The sequence below is a fragment of the Puntigrus tetrazona genome, chromosome 24, assembly GCF_018831695.1.
Source record: "Puntigrus tetrazona isolate hp1 chromosome 24, ASM1883169v1, whole genome shotgun sequence".
Taxonomy (NCBI): domain Eukaryota; kingdom Metazoa; phylum Chordata; class Actinopteri; order Cypriniformes; family Cyprinidae; genus Puntigrus; species Puntigrus tetrazona.
The window spans coordinates 2,692,709-2,706,655 of NC_056722.1; the positions used below are offsets into that span (position 1 = coordinate 2,692,709).

General features: G+C 39.2%; 1 protein-coding gene across 1 annotated transcript; it reads left to right on the forward strand.

Moving 5' to 3' along the window:
* The first annotated feature begins 1,769 nt into the window (after positions 1 to 1,769).
* Positions 1,770 to 12,347, forward strand: klhl14 (kelch-like family member 14). The gene is given in 26 exon segments (XM_043227046.1): positions 1,770 to 1,848; positions 1,851 to 1,918; positions 1,920 to 1,976; positions 1,978 to 2,146; positions 2,149 to 2,178; positions 2,181 to 2,230; positions 2,233 to 2,251; positions 2,254 to 2,312; positions 2,315 to 2,351; positions 2,354 to 2,636; positions 4,181 to 4,305; positions 8,866 to 8,942; positions 9,043 to 9,103; positions 9,342 to 9,389; positions 9,392 to 9,437; positions 9,439 to 9,474; positions 9,476 to 9,528; positions 10,744 to 10,822; positions 10,824 to 10,898; positions 11,076 to 11,106; positions 11,109 to 11,153; positions 11,155 to 11,185; positions 11,188 to 11,237; positions 12,146 to 12,178; positions 12,181 to 12,226; positions 12,229 to 12,347. Coding segments are annotated over 26 exon segments (1,806 nt in total).
* The last annotated feature ends 1,600 nt before the right edge of the window (positions 12,348 to 13,947 follow it).

Consider the following 13,947-nt stretch of genomic DNA (forward strand, 5'->3'; position numbering starts at 1 on the left):
CCCAGTAGCGAGGGCCCACATGTGTGTGAAAGCTGAATAAAATTATTTAGTGTAAACAGATGCATTTTGTTTCTGCCGAACAGGTTACAAGGAAACCTTTTCAAGTAGTTTTCAGTTTGGAAAGATGCCCATCAGGAGCACCTATTTGAGTTTTACCCATTTAAAATGTTGAGAAATGCATTTGAGATTTTACGCCGTCTTAAACAACGTACTAAATAACTTTATTAGCCTTTTTTATTTATTTATTTTTTATTTGACATTTTCTGCATGCGATGTCCACGTCCGTGATGCTCCTCCAAGACCGCCAAGACAAGTTTGCCCAAAGTCCCAGCGTTCGTTCTTTTGAAGGACTAAGCAAGGAGAAAAGATGGGGTTATTTTGGCGATGGAGATTAAGGCAGAGAGCTTTTTGTCAATTGTGCGAGACAAGCCATTCATCCATCCCCGTTCCAGAGCCCAAAAAAGGCTGGTCCCAGAAATTAGCAGTTTCGCTCAGCAGCAGAGGCGTCGGGCTGTGAAGGAACAGAGAAATTGACTAATTAGCAATGCGCACTAAAACTTGACGGTTCTCCATAACGCAGAGAGAAGAGAGACTCGCCTTTCTCCTCTCCTCTTTTTCATAGATCATTTGAAATCACGCAGTCATTGTCAAACAGTTTTACAATAGCCTTGAGCCATAATTTTGGAGTCTCTCCAGCATCCATACCCCTGCGCGGTCTCTCTCCACCGGCCATGCGCGTCGTTTCTCCCCGACCAAGTGGATTTCCTATTACTCTCATTACGACTCACTGAGCTAGGCCCAAGGATAATGATGTGTTGTTTCTTGGTAGCATAATTTGTCACGTATATTTCTTCTTCTTCTTCTTCTTCTTCTCTGCAGAAAGCACACGGCTCCTCTCACACTCACACGCTTCTTCTTGTTGTTAATTCAGAGAAATATAAATGATCAATGAGCTTGAATGAGCGAGGGATCAATGGTTAAGTTCACCGATCCATCGATCATAGAAAGCTTTTCCAACAGGACCGAACAAAAAAGTGCGCTGGAAGGCCACCTTTTACTTTTCGCCCAAGTCAGGTAGTTTGGATACCTACTAGCATTCGGCACGAATTGCGCACTGTGTATCTGCAAATGTGCCACGGGCTGAAGTTGCCGTTTCTTCTGCTGTTCTGCATAAGATTGGGCGAAACGCCGCGCGTGCGGTGAACTGGAGCAGTCGCATTGTGTTGTCGCCGACCAAGCGATGCGCAACCACTACATCTACGGTGGTGATGATGCGATGTTGCGGAGACAAACCAATTGCTTTTGTATCGCAAATCGGGAGATATTGCATGGCATTTATGTCTTATGAGGTGCGTAGTGCGTGTGCGAGCGCGTGTGTGCAACGCGGCCGGATCGCAGATAGCCCAGGCAGTTTGTAAGGCTGAATCGTGGGCTTCGCTTTCAACAAGCCGGCGTGGTTGCTTCAGCCCGCGGCGACCATCGGATTTGACGTGCTCATGACGCATGCACGAGACACATAGATGGGTACGCAAGGAGGACGCGTGTGCTTGGGAAATGCACGCGCTTGCAATGCTACAAACTTAATGCATTTCCATGCACGCACGACAATATATAGTACCATATATCTGCACGAATCCAACTCGCATGCATGCGCCAAATGAATAGACCGAATGCCTTCCGAAGATGCCTTTTATAAAACCGACTGATGGTTTCGGCGATGTATTGCCAATGGCATTGTTTACTCGCAGAAGTGTGCGCAGCCCGAAGTCATGTCCAGATCGGGTGACCGAACCTCCACGATTTGACCGACTCACAGCGACGCTCTGCTGCACGGTCTCAACCTGCTGTGGAGAAGCAGCTCTTCTGCGTCTTGACTCTCCTGCGGCGCAGGGGACAGCCGGTTCACTGCCACAAAGCACGTGCTGGCGTCCTAACTCGCGGTACTTCAGTCCCTGTTCTCCACGCACATGCTGAGCAGGGGAAGAGCGGGCTGGCGCGAAGGACCAAGGCAGCAGCGGCACCGTCCTCCTCCCCCGGCGATGGCTCTCCTGCCCAGCCCGCTCCACCATCAACAACCTGGTGCTGCAGGGCTGTCACTCCATCGGTCTGCGGCTGGTGCTGGAGTACCTCTACACGGCCGTGACCCTCTCCTGGACACGGTGGAGGGGTTGCTCTCCGTCGGCAGATCCTCAGCATCCCACCGGTGCAACTCAGCGTGCAGTTCCTCAACGCGACCAGATCTCGGTGCAGAACTGAAACGAGTCTGCAAGATACGCAGCTCTACCCGCAGGCTGGACGAGACCAAGAAGCTGTAACAAAAGAGTACCTGGTGGAGGGCGTGCTCCTCTTAACTTTGAGAGATGTGCCGTGCTGGGTAGCCTACTCGCCGTGAGTCCGGAGCTGGCGCTCTTTCAGGTGTCCGTGTTGTGGTTGGGCCGACAGGAGACCAAATTGCACTGCAGCTCCGACCTGATGGAAGCGCGCGCGGCGCCACCCTCATCCTGCTCGAGGAGCTGGTGGAGGGTGCGGTCGGTGGACTTTATGAGCGACGGTGTGCCCGGCTGCTCCCTGGATGCCATGAACTACCACCTGATGCCCTTCCGGAGACAGCACTGCAGACAGACACAGCCAGCGAATTGCTTAGTCTCCTACATCGGCGACACCTTCCGTAGATCTTTGGGGGTAAAAAATCTATTTTTAACATATATAAGGGGAGTTGTGTCCATGAAACTTTGTTGTAGACCAGCAAAATACAAAACTTCACATGAGGAAGAACAACAATATTAAGTACTTGTATTTTCACTTTTTGTGTGTTTGTTTTTTCATCCTTTTGCTCGTGTATGTAAATGTAAATCACTACACAACACGCGAATTTGTGATCATCATTAGCAGGCTTACGACAGGTGTCAGTAAACAGATCAGTCGCCCGGTAAAGATCTCATGTGTTCCTCTTACGAGCGAAGCATAGTTAACTTGTAGAGGGTATATTAGATTAGCAATCTTTTGTTGCAATATCTGATCGTATTTGTTCACAGTTTCCACGCTTTGCCTTATCTGAGATCCCAGTTCTATTCTCCATGGTGCTGTTTCAGAGTTGATTAATTTCAGCACTGTTGCAAACTTGCATCTGCAGGTGTGTGCAGTGGAGATTGGGATAATTAGCAGGAATAGGTGACCGTGGAATAAACTGGGAATCAGTTGTTGTTTGAGAGAGAGAGAGAGATTGTTTCCAACAAGATGAACTCTGTTTTAAATGTCAGTTTTTCAATTCTGAAATCAGGAATTAAGATAATATAGAAAGTCAAAGGAGCTTGATGTATATTATAGCATGCATTTGCTGATAATTAGATTGATAGGTGTTTGATTGCTATTATTTTGATTGTGTATCAGCTCTCTTCACCTGCGATGTTTAATATCATTTGCTGAGCATCATCCATGAACTAAACTTGAAAAGATGTAATCAGAGACTGACTCTATTGGTGTCAAAATGATAATCCTGAGTGTTGAAGACTGAGTAGTTGCAATGTTCAAGGCTGGAATTGTTAATTTATTTCCCAAGCACAGTTTTACAGAGCTGAGAGGACTGTAAATGTGAACATCAGACTTAAAACACTTATTAAATCTATGATTTCTATTGCACAGCCCTAGAGCAAGGTCCTCTAAACCACTGTTGACAGAGTGCATGCACAACTTTGGCCAATAGAATAAGAACAAAAGCGCCTGTGAAGGCTTTCAGAGTGGCTTGAATCGCAGCAAACGTCAAAATAACTGCTTTAAAAAGATAGCATTTAAGCGATACGTAAAAATATTCCGTCGTTTGACACATTATATTCATTTCTGATTTCAAACTATGAACTTCGAAACTAGTTAGCGTAATAACTAAGGGCCCTAAAAATACATCCTGCATTAGTATTGCGCGTACGCCGCTCCGCACGATCAACATTGATTCTACTACTTAAATATGTACAGTTTTCTTTTTGCCACTCATTCGAGGCGATAAGAGTCGTTCATTAATATTCTCCACATGTTTTCCTGCTCGGCTTGCTGTCTCCTCCTTGTGTTTGCCTGCGCTTTTACCTTGTCATTGGCATCTCATTCAATATGTAATTGCTCTGCACTAATAGCGACTAATGACAAGAATTGTTAATGAATCCGTTTCCCCGGTCCTCTGTAACCCAGGATTACGTTCGAACAAGCGGATGCTCCTGTTGGTTGGAGGCCTGCCCCGGGTCCCGACCGCACTCCCTAGTAATCTGGTTCAGTACTACGATGACGAAAAGACATGGAAGATCGCCCACAGAGTGAGTGCCTTGCTAGCGTGCTCTTTTCTCTTCCCACAGGAAGAACCACAACAACTGTCGGGTTGTGCTCTGTCGCAGAGCGAATGATAGAAACTTCCTATGAAGTCGCAGGAGGTAATGATGTATCTATCACTTTTAATGTAACTTTTTAATCAGAGGCGTGACTGCCTTCCACGCATTGCTGGAGCTATACTTGCCTGGATTAAACGTGTGTGTTTTTATTTTTGCCTCTGTCTTTTTGCATAGCGTGCGAGCAAGATTAATTTTAATCTAATGATCTGGAATTCCGTATCAGAAAGATGACACGTATTCTTATTGAACTGCTTTATTAGAAGACAGCGTTCTCGTAAGTGCATTTGTCAGCCGCTTTGAGCAGCAGGAAGGCGCGGCGGTCATAATGCTGCCAGTTGTTTGTCGTGAGGAATTAAAAATATGAATTCTTACTGAGGTTTGAATCGCAACAGTGGAGATCAAAAGTGTCGGTCATTGACATCGTAATCGTAAAGGGATGTCATGGTAGTGTAATCTTGGAAGGGATTTTGACAGAATAGCTCTTTACGTAACTCCAAGGGACTTGAGAGGATAAATTTAGTGTTTTGCATTTAAGTCTCAACTTTATGGATATCTTCTAACACCATCGAAAAATAAAATGGACACAAATGAGCCGGAAATTAGGCCTGCAGTTCATGCGAGTTCGTAACTGAAACACAGAAGATTTCTGTCTTTGATCGGGAAAGGAAAAGCAAAGTGGCCATTTGCTATTAATTTCTGTCTAAAAAAGTAATGAAAGGATACTCAAACCAAAATTTAAATTCCGTTATTTATGTCGTTCAAAACTGTCCATAAATGAAGAAAATGTTCAAATTGTCTATACAATGAAGGTCCCGGTGTTGTTTAGTTCCCAGAGTTCTTAAAAAATCTTACTGTTTATGTTCTGCTGAAGACAGAAATGCACACGGTTCAAAAGACACGAGAGTAAATAATGACAGGATTTTCATTTTAAACAGCTATCCACTAAATTAATATTGTAGCATACTATGTTTGAGGTTCATACTGACATCTCAGATTTATGATGACAGACTTTGATGTCTTAGCAAATCTGAGCTTTGGTTGAAGACACTGTTAAGATCTCTCAAGCTGTAGAGATCTCTCATGTGAAACATCACGAGAAGCTGGAGACAGATCTCATTTGCTCTTTTAATTTCATTGCTGTATACGAGAAACAATCGAGGCAATCTCTTGGGTGATTTTTCTTTCCTATGCATGTATTCCTCAAAACAATTAGTTTATATACAGTGATGTATCAGTTTAAAAGAGGCTCTTGCTTATGATGCTAACTGTTAGCATCAGGCTAACCGTTGATGGTGATGATCTGCCATGCAATAGCGGTATAAGATTATTCCTCAGAAATGATTTACTGCTCAAAAACGTTTCTTATTATTATCAATGTTGAAAACAGTTCTGCATCATAACGCCATTGCACGATCTTAAGTAGCGATGAGGATATTTCTAACGTTGAAAAGATTTCCATTTTAGGCAGTTTTCAGCATTGATAATAATTAGAACCATTATTAATAATTAAGCACCAGAAATAATTAATGAATTAAGCAGCAAATCAGCATATTAGAATGATTTCGAAGGACACACGAAGACAGGAGTAATGATGCTGAAAATTCAGCTTTGTAAATTACAAATGTATTGAATAGGCGGTTATTTAACGTGTTATATTTCACAATGTCAAGCGATTTTATATTTGGATCAAATAAACGTATAGCCTTGGTGAGCATAGAGACTTCTCTGAAAAAACTTCTGACCGGTAGTGCAGCAACTAGCCAAGAGCCTGTGTGTTATGATTTAATTAAAACCATTCTATAGGTGTCTGTTGTTCCTTACCGAGGCAAACAAAGGACATAAGCGGACGTGCAGTCATTTTGTTTATGGCTGAAGTGCGTTCAGTCGGCCAATCACTGCATCGCGAGAGTGCGAGACCTACACAAAGACACCTTACGCTCGAAACTATAGCATGGCGTTTGGCAGCACGCATAACATTCATTAATGAATTACATCTGGATCTATATAACACACTCATAGGTCATAGTGTAATGTCCTTTATTTCTGCCTCAGGCGTGTCGAGTCTTAAATGGCCCATGGCCAGGCGGAGGCGACCAAACTGCAAATCATCCTGTGAACACACCAGCAGCCCATGATGTCGTTTGGGGTGTGCAGGTTAATGCTGTTCAATCATAACTTTGCAATGAGCAGAGGCAAAGAACGACGACTGATTAAACCTTCATCAGCACTATTTAGGATGGTTCTCATGACTGGCACCTCTCTGCTTCTGTGACTCTGCTCTGTGGGTGAGACTGCCCACCTAGTGCCTGATCTACTACGCTCAAACGACTTCACACGTCATGATTATGCCATAATGCATTTGTAAATCTTTTATTTTCTTTATATTAAGACGTGTTGTATGTTTCATATTAAACTCAAAAGATTTCTTTTTTGCTGCATTACATAACGTCTATATTATTTCGGGATAAGCACCTTTTCCATCAATTCAAATTGTTTCTTTTTTGTTAGTCTCAATAAAGATTCACAATTTGTAAGCAGTATCATTTAAAAGCTGTCTGATAATCACCATTATAGTGAATAAATATTGATACTGCAATGAATCAGTGTTATTAAGCTATATTTCTTAATTTATTTTTATATTAGTTACAGTTTTAATAATTTTAGTTTAATAATGAATAAAGTTTTTGTCATTTTAGTCATTATCTATAAACAAACAAATATAGATTTTTTTTTGTTTTCATTTTAATGTTGTAATTAAACTAAAAGAGACACTTATGTCTACCTTGGCAGCTAGCTGAAATAAAAACTTTTATATTTTATTATTTAGTTTCAATATTTTTAAAAATCGTTTTATCTTTAAAAATATATTCTCAGATGGTTTTATATGAGTTTACATACATTTAAAATTGTTTCATATTGCTGTTTATTTTTTAATATATATTATTTCTTATTAACATGAACAATGTGCAAGACAGTTATAATTTAATAATTCTACAATGTTAAGTATACAAACTCTAATGTTTATTGTCAGTTGATGTTAGCTCAGGTCCATTAAATACTAAAATATACAATTTTATTAATAAGGATTAATAATGCTTTAGAAGTATTTTTAATAATCAATATAGTTACCTAATGTTAAGAAAGTAAACCTTGTTGTCATAAAGTTTCTTTAACCAAAATAAAAATCATTCTTTTTTATTTTGGATTAAAAAATATAGCGAAAAACATAATGACACAAACAGCTCTGACAGGTTTAAAATAGTCAATACACCGTCATAAACTATAACTATATCACAGTTCTAACCCAGCATGTGAGGTTTTGTCTGTGTCTGTGAGATGAATTTCCGGATATATATTGCCTTTAAAAGTCAATATCATAAATCTTTGCAGTGTGCAGGTTCTTATCAGTCATTTAAGCAATATGATGCATCTGCAGCTGTGTAGATGAGGCTGTAAGATCAATAACAACGCCTGGACTGTGACCTCTTGATCATTTGAATCATCTACGCAACAAATCACCCTCCAACAGCGAGTCTGTTTGCATTGTGTCCACGTCTGCAGCGGTAAATGTCAGCAGGCCACAAGAAGCCTCAGCGTGGCTCCAGACACCGAGATGCCAAATCATTCTCTACGCTGACAGTAAGATCTCTGTCAATCAGTCTGGTTTTTAGGTAATGCAGCGAGACAGTCAGGAGGTTCCCCTACGCGGGATTCAGTCGCATCGTTCTCAATGGAAAGGCCTCGGTCAAATCCAGACTCGGTTAGATTAACGGTAGAAGAGGTAATCGGAAAAAGCGATTCAAGGCTGTCTAATTTTACCAGCAACTGGCGATCCATCAGGCAGCGGAGATGTGACAGTGAAATGAATGGTCGAGGCAGACAGGTGGCTCTTAGCGTCACGACTGATTTACGCTGCCGCGGAGCGGAGATTTATGGAGGTGAACATGATCATGTTCATTATGACTGTCACCTCATGACCATTTCTCTATTTCAACTGGGGTCACTTTTGCAGGAGCTGGAGGAGAATTAGAGAAGATGGAGACAGGAAAGACTACTGCTGGAAGCAGCCTGCATATCAACAACTCATAAACCGGAAATATTAATATGAGCAAATATTATTTGTGTGACTCGTTTAATTCTCTGTGTATATACCTATATATATATATATATATATATATATAAATATATATATATATATATATATATATATATATGAAGCTCAAAGTAAAGAATAGTTTGCAGGGGATTTTTTTGTAATTCATAGAAATTAATGTTAAAAACACACAGACACACACATATATATATATATATATATATATATATATTATATATATATAAATAATACACAGATGAGCACCAGTTACACCATATTTACTGTAAATGTTGATTCATGGATGCTGATGCTCTAAAAATACAAATATTATTGCTTTGGCCATTTGGAGTGATTTCTAAACACTAGACTCCTTCGGTTTTGGTCTCTGTGTTACAGTAGTGTATAACAGCGCCCATCACTGTGTGGTCGAGGTGGAGAACTTCCTGCTTGGGTGGAAGACCAATTGGAACCTAATGGTAAAAGACAGAAAGCCAATATGATGAAGACTAATGTTATACTCTGGCATTGATTTCATATAGTATTTAGCATTTTATCTTTTAAACAATGTTTATGTAGCGTGGAACAAAACTTATCGTGTATCATCTTCACAGGCAAACACAGCACACTAACTTTGTAAGTCGGTCTGATCGAGATTCAACAGCTGGATCCAACTACACAGCCATGCAGGAGGTATGATGCCTTCTGAAAGCGACATTATTCATAAAATAATAGAGCTCTTCCTCTTTATGGCTATAATTATTTCATAAGCCTCCATTGATGAATTTCGCTCTTGGCTGCGGCGGGGATATTAAGCTGTAAGCAGTCTCTCGTTGACTGATTTTAAGAGCCGATCTTTTCATCTTGTCTTTGTTCAGGAGAAGCGAGTTTCTTCGCTTGCTGCCTGGATAAACACTTGTATGTTGTTGGGGAAGAGCAGAGACAGGTTATCTGTCTAGCGTTGAAACCTATAGCAGAGACAAACGAATGGAGCTACGTTTAGTCTCTTCCCTAACGCTGGCTGCATGCGCAGCGCCGTGCACAATGGGAAAATATACATCTCAGGTTTGATGCACCTCACACCGACAGTGAATTAATCAAAGTGTCTGAGACGTTGCTAACAGGTGCCCTTACAAGACATTTCGAACAGCTGCGCTTCGCGATATACATCTTGAATTCAGCACAGGAAATCGTTTGAAAAACCACTTTAGCGTTGATGAGTGAAACAGCATGTTAGTATTTCTAAGTAAAAAAGTTGGACAGTGTTTGAATTTGTCCATTTGTTGTTTCACTTTTCTTTGGAATTGTTCACTAGGCGGTGTGCTTTGATTAACAAGCAAATGATAAATAAGACGATATCTTTAATGCAATGTTAGAATATAAAAAATATGTAAATAAGACCAGGAATGCGTACTCGGAGAGGATATTATTTTTCCCAAAAGCTACTTAATGTTATTGCACTCAGCATTAAAACCCACTGACTTTGTTCTACGCATTAAATCTGCTTCCCAACTTTTATTTAATTATTTATTTTTTTTCGCATTAGTTGTTACATAGCTGGCCTACAAAAAAATGACTTGTTATACTACTGCTAGCGCTGTCAAGCGATTAACCACGAATGTTTAAAAAGCTTTTGTTGCATAATATATGTGTGTGTTGTGTATGTTAAGTATATATAAAAATACACGCATGCATGCATGTATTTAATGTATATTAAATGTATTCGTATGAAGTATAAATTATATGAATATATACATGTAAATACATGCAAATATATATTGCATGTATGTGTATTTATATATAAATATTAAATATACACAGTAGACATTATTTAAGCAATTAATCGTTGGACAGCACTAATTATGCTATTCAAATAATGGATTCAATATTTTTAGCAACTTGTTTTCTTTCTGTTAGCACTAGTTTTATATCTCCTTTTGTAACTGACCGATCTTAACTTATTGACATCAGTTTTTGAGTAAATGATGTTACAAGGTGCATAAGCTCAGATCAATGCAGCCTATGATCAGTTAATAACATAAATAAACAGTTGACAAAAAGTTTTAGAACTGATATTCCACATGCAAGATTTACAATCATTTTTACAGCTGATTATTTTTGACCCAGGAGCAACAAATTCGTTTTCTCAACACAGAGCGAAAGCTTGAGAAAATAATATCCCATCGGTTTTAGATTCGGCATCGACTTCATTTTATGCAAATCTCTCTTTGCGAATCTGTGCCCTCGCCTGAAACTGCTATTGTGTATGTTCTGCTTCAGGTGGCGTTCACAATGGTGAGTACGTGTCTTGGCTGTACTGCTACGACCCGTGATGGACGTGGTGGGCTCGGAGCAGGACATGAACACAGCCGAGCCATACACTCTAAAGCGAGCATGAACGACCGCTCTCACGCTATTGTGGGAAACCACTTAAAAGGGTAATTTCTATTGCACGTGACCCAAAGGGAGGCGCTTACTGTGAACGCAACAGTAATCAATACACTTTCTTTTGTGATTCGATTCCAAGTAACACTTATACGCTCGCCACAGAGTAAGGGTTTTATCATATGCGCTTGGGCTTTCCTCTGATCTCTCTTTGTCTGTGCGTTTTCAGGATTCTCTCATCTGGATGTGATGCTGGTCCAGATGCTCACGATCCTAAAGCAGATCAGTGGAGCATCCTGCAAGCGCCCCATCCTAGAGGGACGCAGCGGGCCTGGATGCGAGTTCTTGATGACAGTATTTACTTGGTGGGAGGCTACAACTGGAGCATGGTAAACACATCTTACACTTACATGAGATGAGATAGATAGATAGATAGATAGATAGATAGATAGATAGTAATGTATGTAATAGGTATATGGAGTGTGTGTACTTGCTACAAATATGGACTATCCACCTGGATAGTAATACCTGAATTTTTTGACATGAAGAAAAATTTATATTTTTAAATAATAAAATATGTTTATCTGAAAGTATACCAATGCAAACAGGTTTTCTTTTAGGTTAGTGGATAAAAATATTGTTTAATCAGTCTATGAAATGTATGTGTACTTGCAAAGTTATTTCATTTTTAATTAATAATTTATTTATTTAATTCAAATAAATATTTTTTTAATAATTGTTTTCTTATTTTAGTATGAATTAATTTTGCATTTAAGTTACCATACCAAGTTAAATCAAAGCAAATTATTTAATGCCCTTATATACGAATCAAGCGTAATTTAAAGATGAAGTGGGTATTTTTTTAGTATTTTTTAGTATTTGTTAGTATCGCAGTTAGCTCTGTTCTTTAGTATCAGTTTAATTTTCAGAGTTGACGGGAAGTCATTTTAAGGTTGATATCCCCAAAAAAGGTGTTTGATTAAACTTTTCAAAACTGGCTCAGCCAATGGCGTGAGTTGGGGCGGGGCTATCTTTTTGGCGACCAATCACAGACGGGTTCAAATTGCGTGCATTTGTGCACTACTATCAAAACTGATAGTAGTGCCAAAAACGCGCTTCATCGTCGCTAAATCTTTTGATTTGAAACACGTGACAAAATAAGAAGCTCTGAAATATATATCCAGTGGATAGGGTTTTGACTAGGTTGCCTAAGATTAAACTAATGCACGTACAAGAAGTATTCTGAAGTATTAAATGAAAGGTTACGTGAATAACTCTGCAAATATCTCTTGCAGAGGCGTATAAGTCATCCACCATTTATTTACAGCCCAGAGAGAAGGCACATGGACTGAAATGGAAGGAGAAGTGGCCGAACCTTTAGCGGACGGCCTGTACCCCTGATCATACTGCCAGCCTGTTTACCATTTAACAAAAATAACTATATAGGCGCGGATAAAGTGGAAAACCTGTCGGGATGGGAAGTCAATGAAGCTAAATGAATCAAATAAATGAGGAGACTCTCCTATGTAAACGCCCCCCAGCTTTTTGAACAGGAGGTGATGAGGTGTACAGATTATTATTTTTTACTGGTCTGGACAAGAGCGCTTTGTTTCTTTCATACCTAACAGTTTTAAACTGATATAATCATCGAATTTTTACGTATTTGATGCGCTGCGATGTGTTGACATTCAGCTGCTCACGTTCAATCCTTTTTTTATCATAAACGTTTAGACCACGGCACGCATAGTTTTTCGGGGGTGAGGGGTTGGGGGGAGGACAAATCGATGCAGCGTCCATCGCATTACTTTGTATTTCAGTGGAAACACTGCCGATCAAAGTTGAAGTGGGTTGACAAAGGAATATTCACGTTTTTACAAAACTCATGATTCTGTGTGCACCGTAGAGTAGATATCCGCTATTTAATATATATCACACCATGTCTGCTTGTTAGATATTGTCGCCATACTTCTGAGTAGCGCGTTGTTATTGTATTTGTACAGACTAGAGGCGTACATGTCAATTCTTAAAAAAAAAAACACATTTCAGTAAGACACGTTATGATTTATTGTTTGAACAATCAGTATATTATTTATTTAGCCATGTGGTATATATGCATGGCGTGGAAGTGGAAAGCTTATTGTGTTTTACTGTGGGTACATATTTGTTTATGTTAATATATGTTCATATCTCACAGTGCCTATTTTTAGCATCAGGCTGCTTTTATTTCAACTTTCCCATTCTGAGACCTTTAAATCGTGAGTCAAAATCATATAAATTGTCTGCCTGATCGGTTTCTCTGAGACGTGATATGAAATCTGGATTCTGAATTTGCACTGGTGTTCGTTGGCCCTTTTGATGAAAAAAGGAATGTTTTTCATTGTTGTAAATAATCGCTTGCAGTGGAACATTTTTGTGCTCATAGGATTTATTCTCAAATCCTGTTATGTTCTTTGGCATTTAGTCTATGAAAATAAAACTGAATTTCTGGATCAATAATCTGTCTAGGCTCCCGCAACTACACAAAAACGCGTGTGTTTGTGGTATTACAGCACCTGACCCATTACCGCATTAAATTACATTATAGCGCAGAATTATGTGTTTCGTTAACTTACTGTAAAGTGTTTTGTTAAATACAACATCAAACAAATCAGATAATAGGCGCAATTACACATAAAACTTTGGCGAACTGAAGGTAAGGTCTGAAGATCAGTTTCAAAACAGTAGGTCCCATTTTAAGGACTGAAATATTGTAAATAAATTGATTTACATATATATATATATATATATATATATATACACACATTTTTTCTCTATTCTATTCAATTATTCATTCTTTCACTCAATTTAATTAAGTTGTTAGGCTGATATTATAATGTGCATTTTAATCAATTAAATCGAATCTAAAATGCAGACATTTTCACTAGTTATCTCCGACTTATGCATTATTTATGCAAACAACATGGAAATGAACTAACATGAACAACGAACATACTTTTAAAGTATCTGTTAACATTGTTGAACGTTTATAATTATTTCTACATAGGCCTACTGATAAATTATAACATTGAAGGTTTTCTTACATTCATGCATTATAAAAGA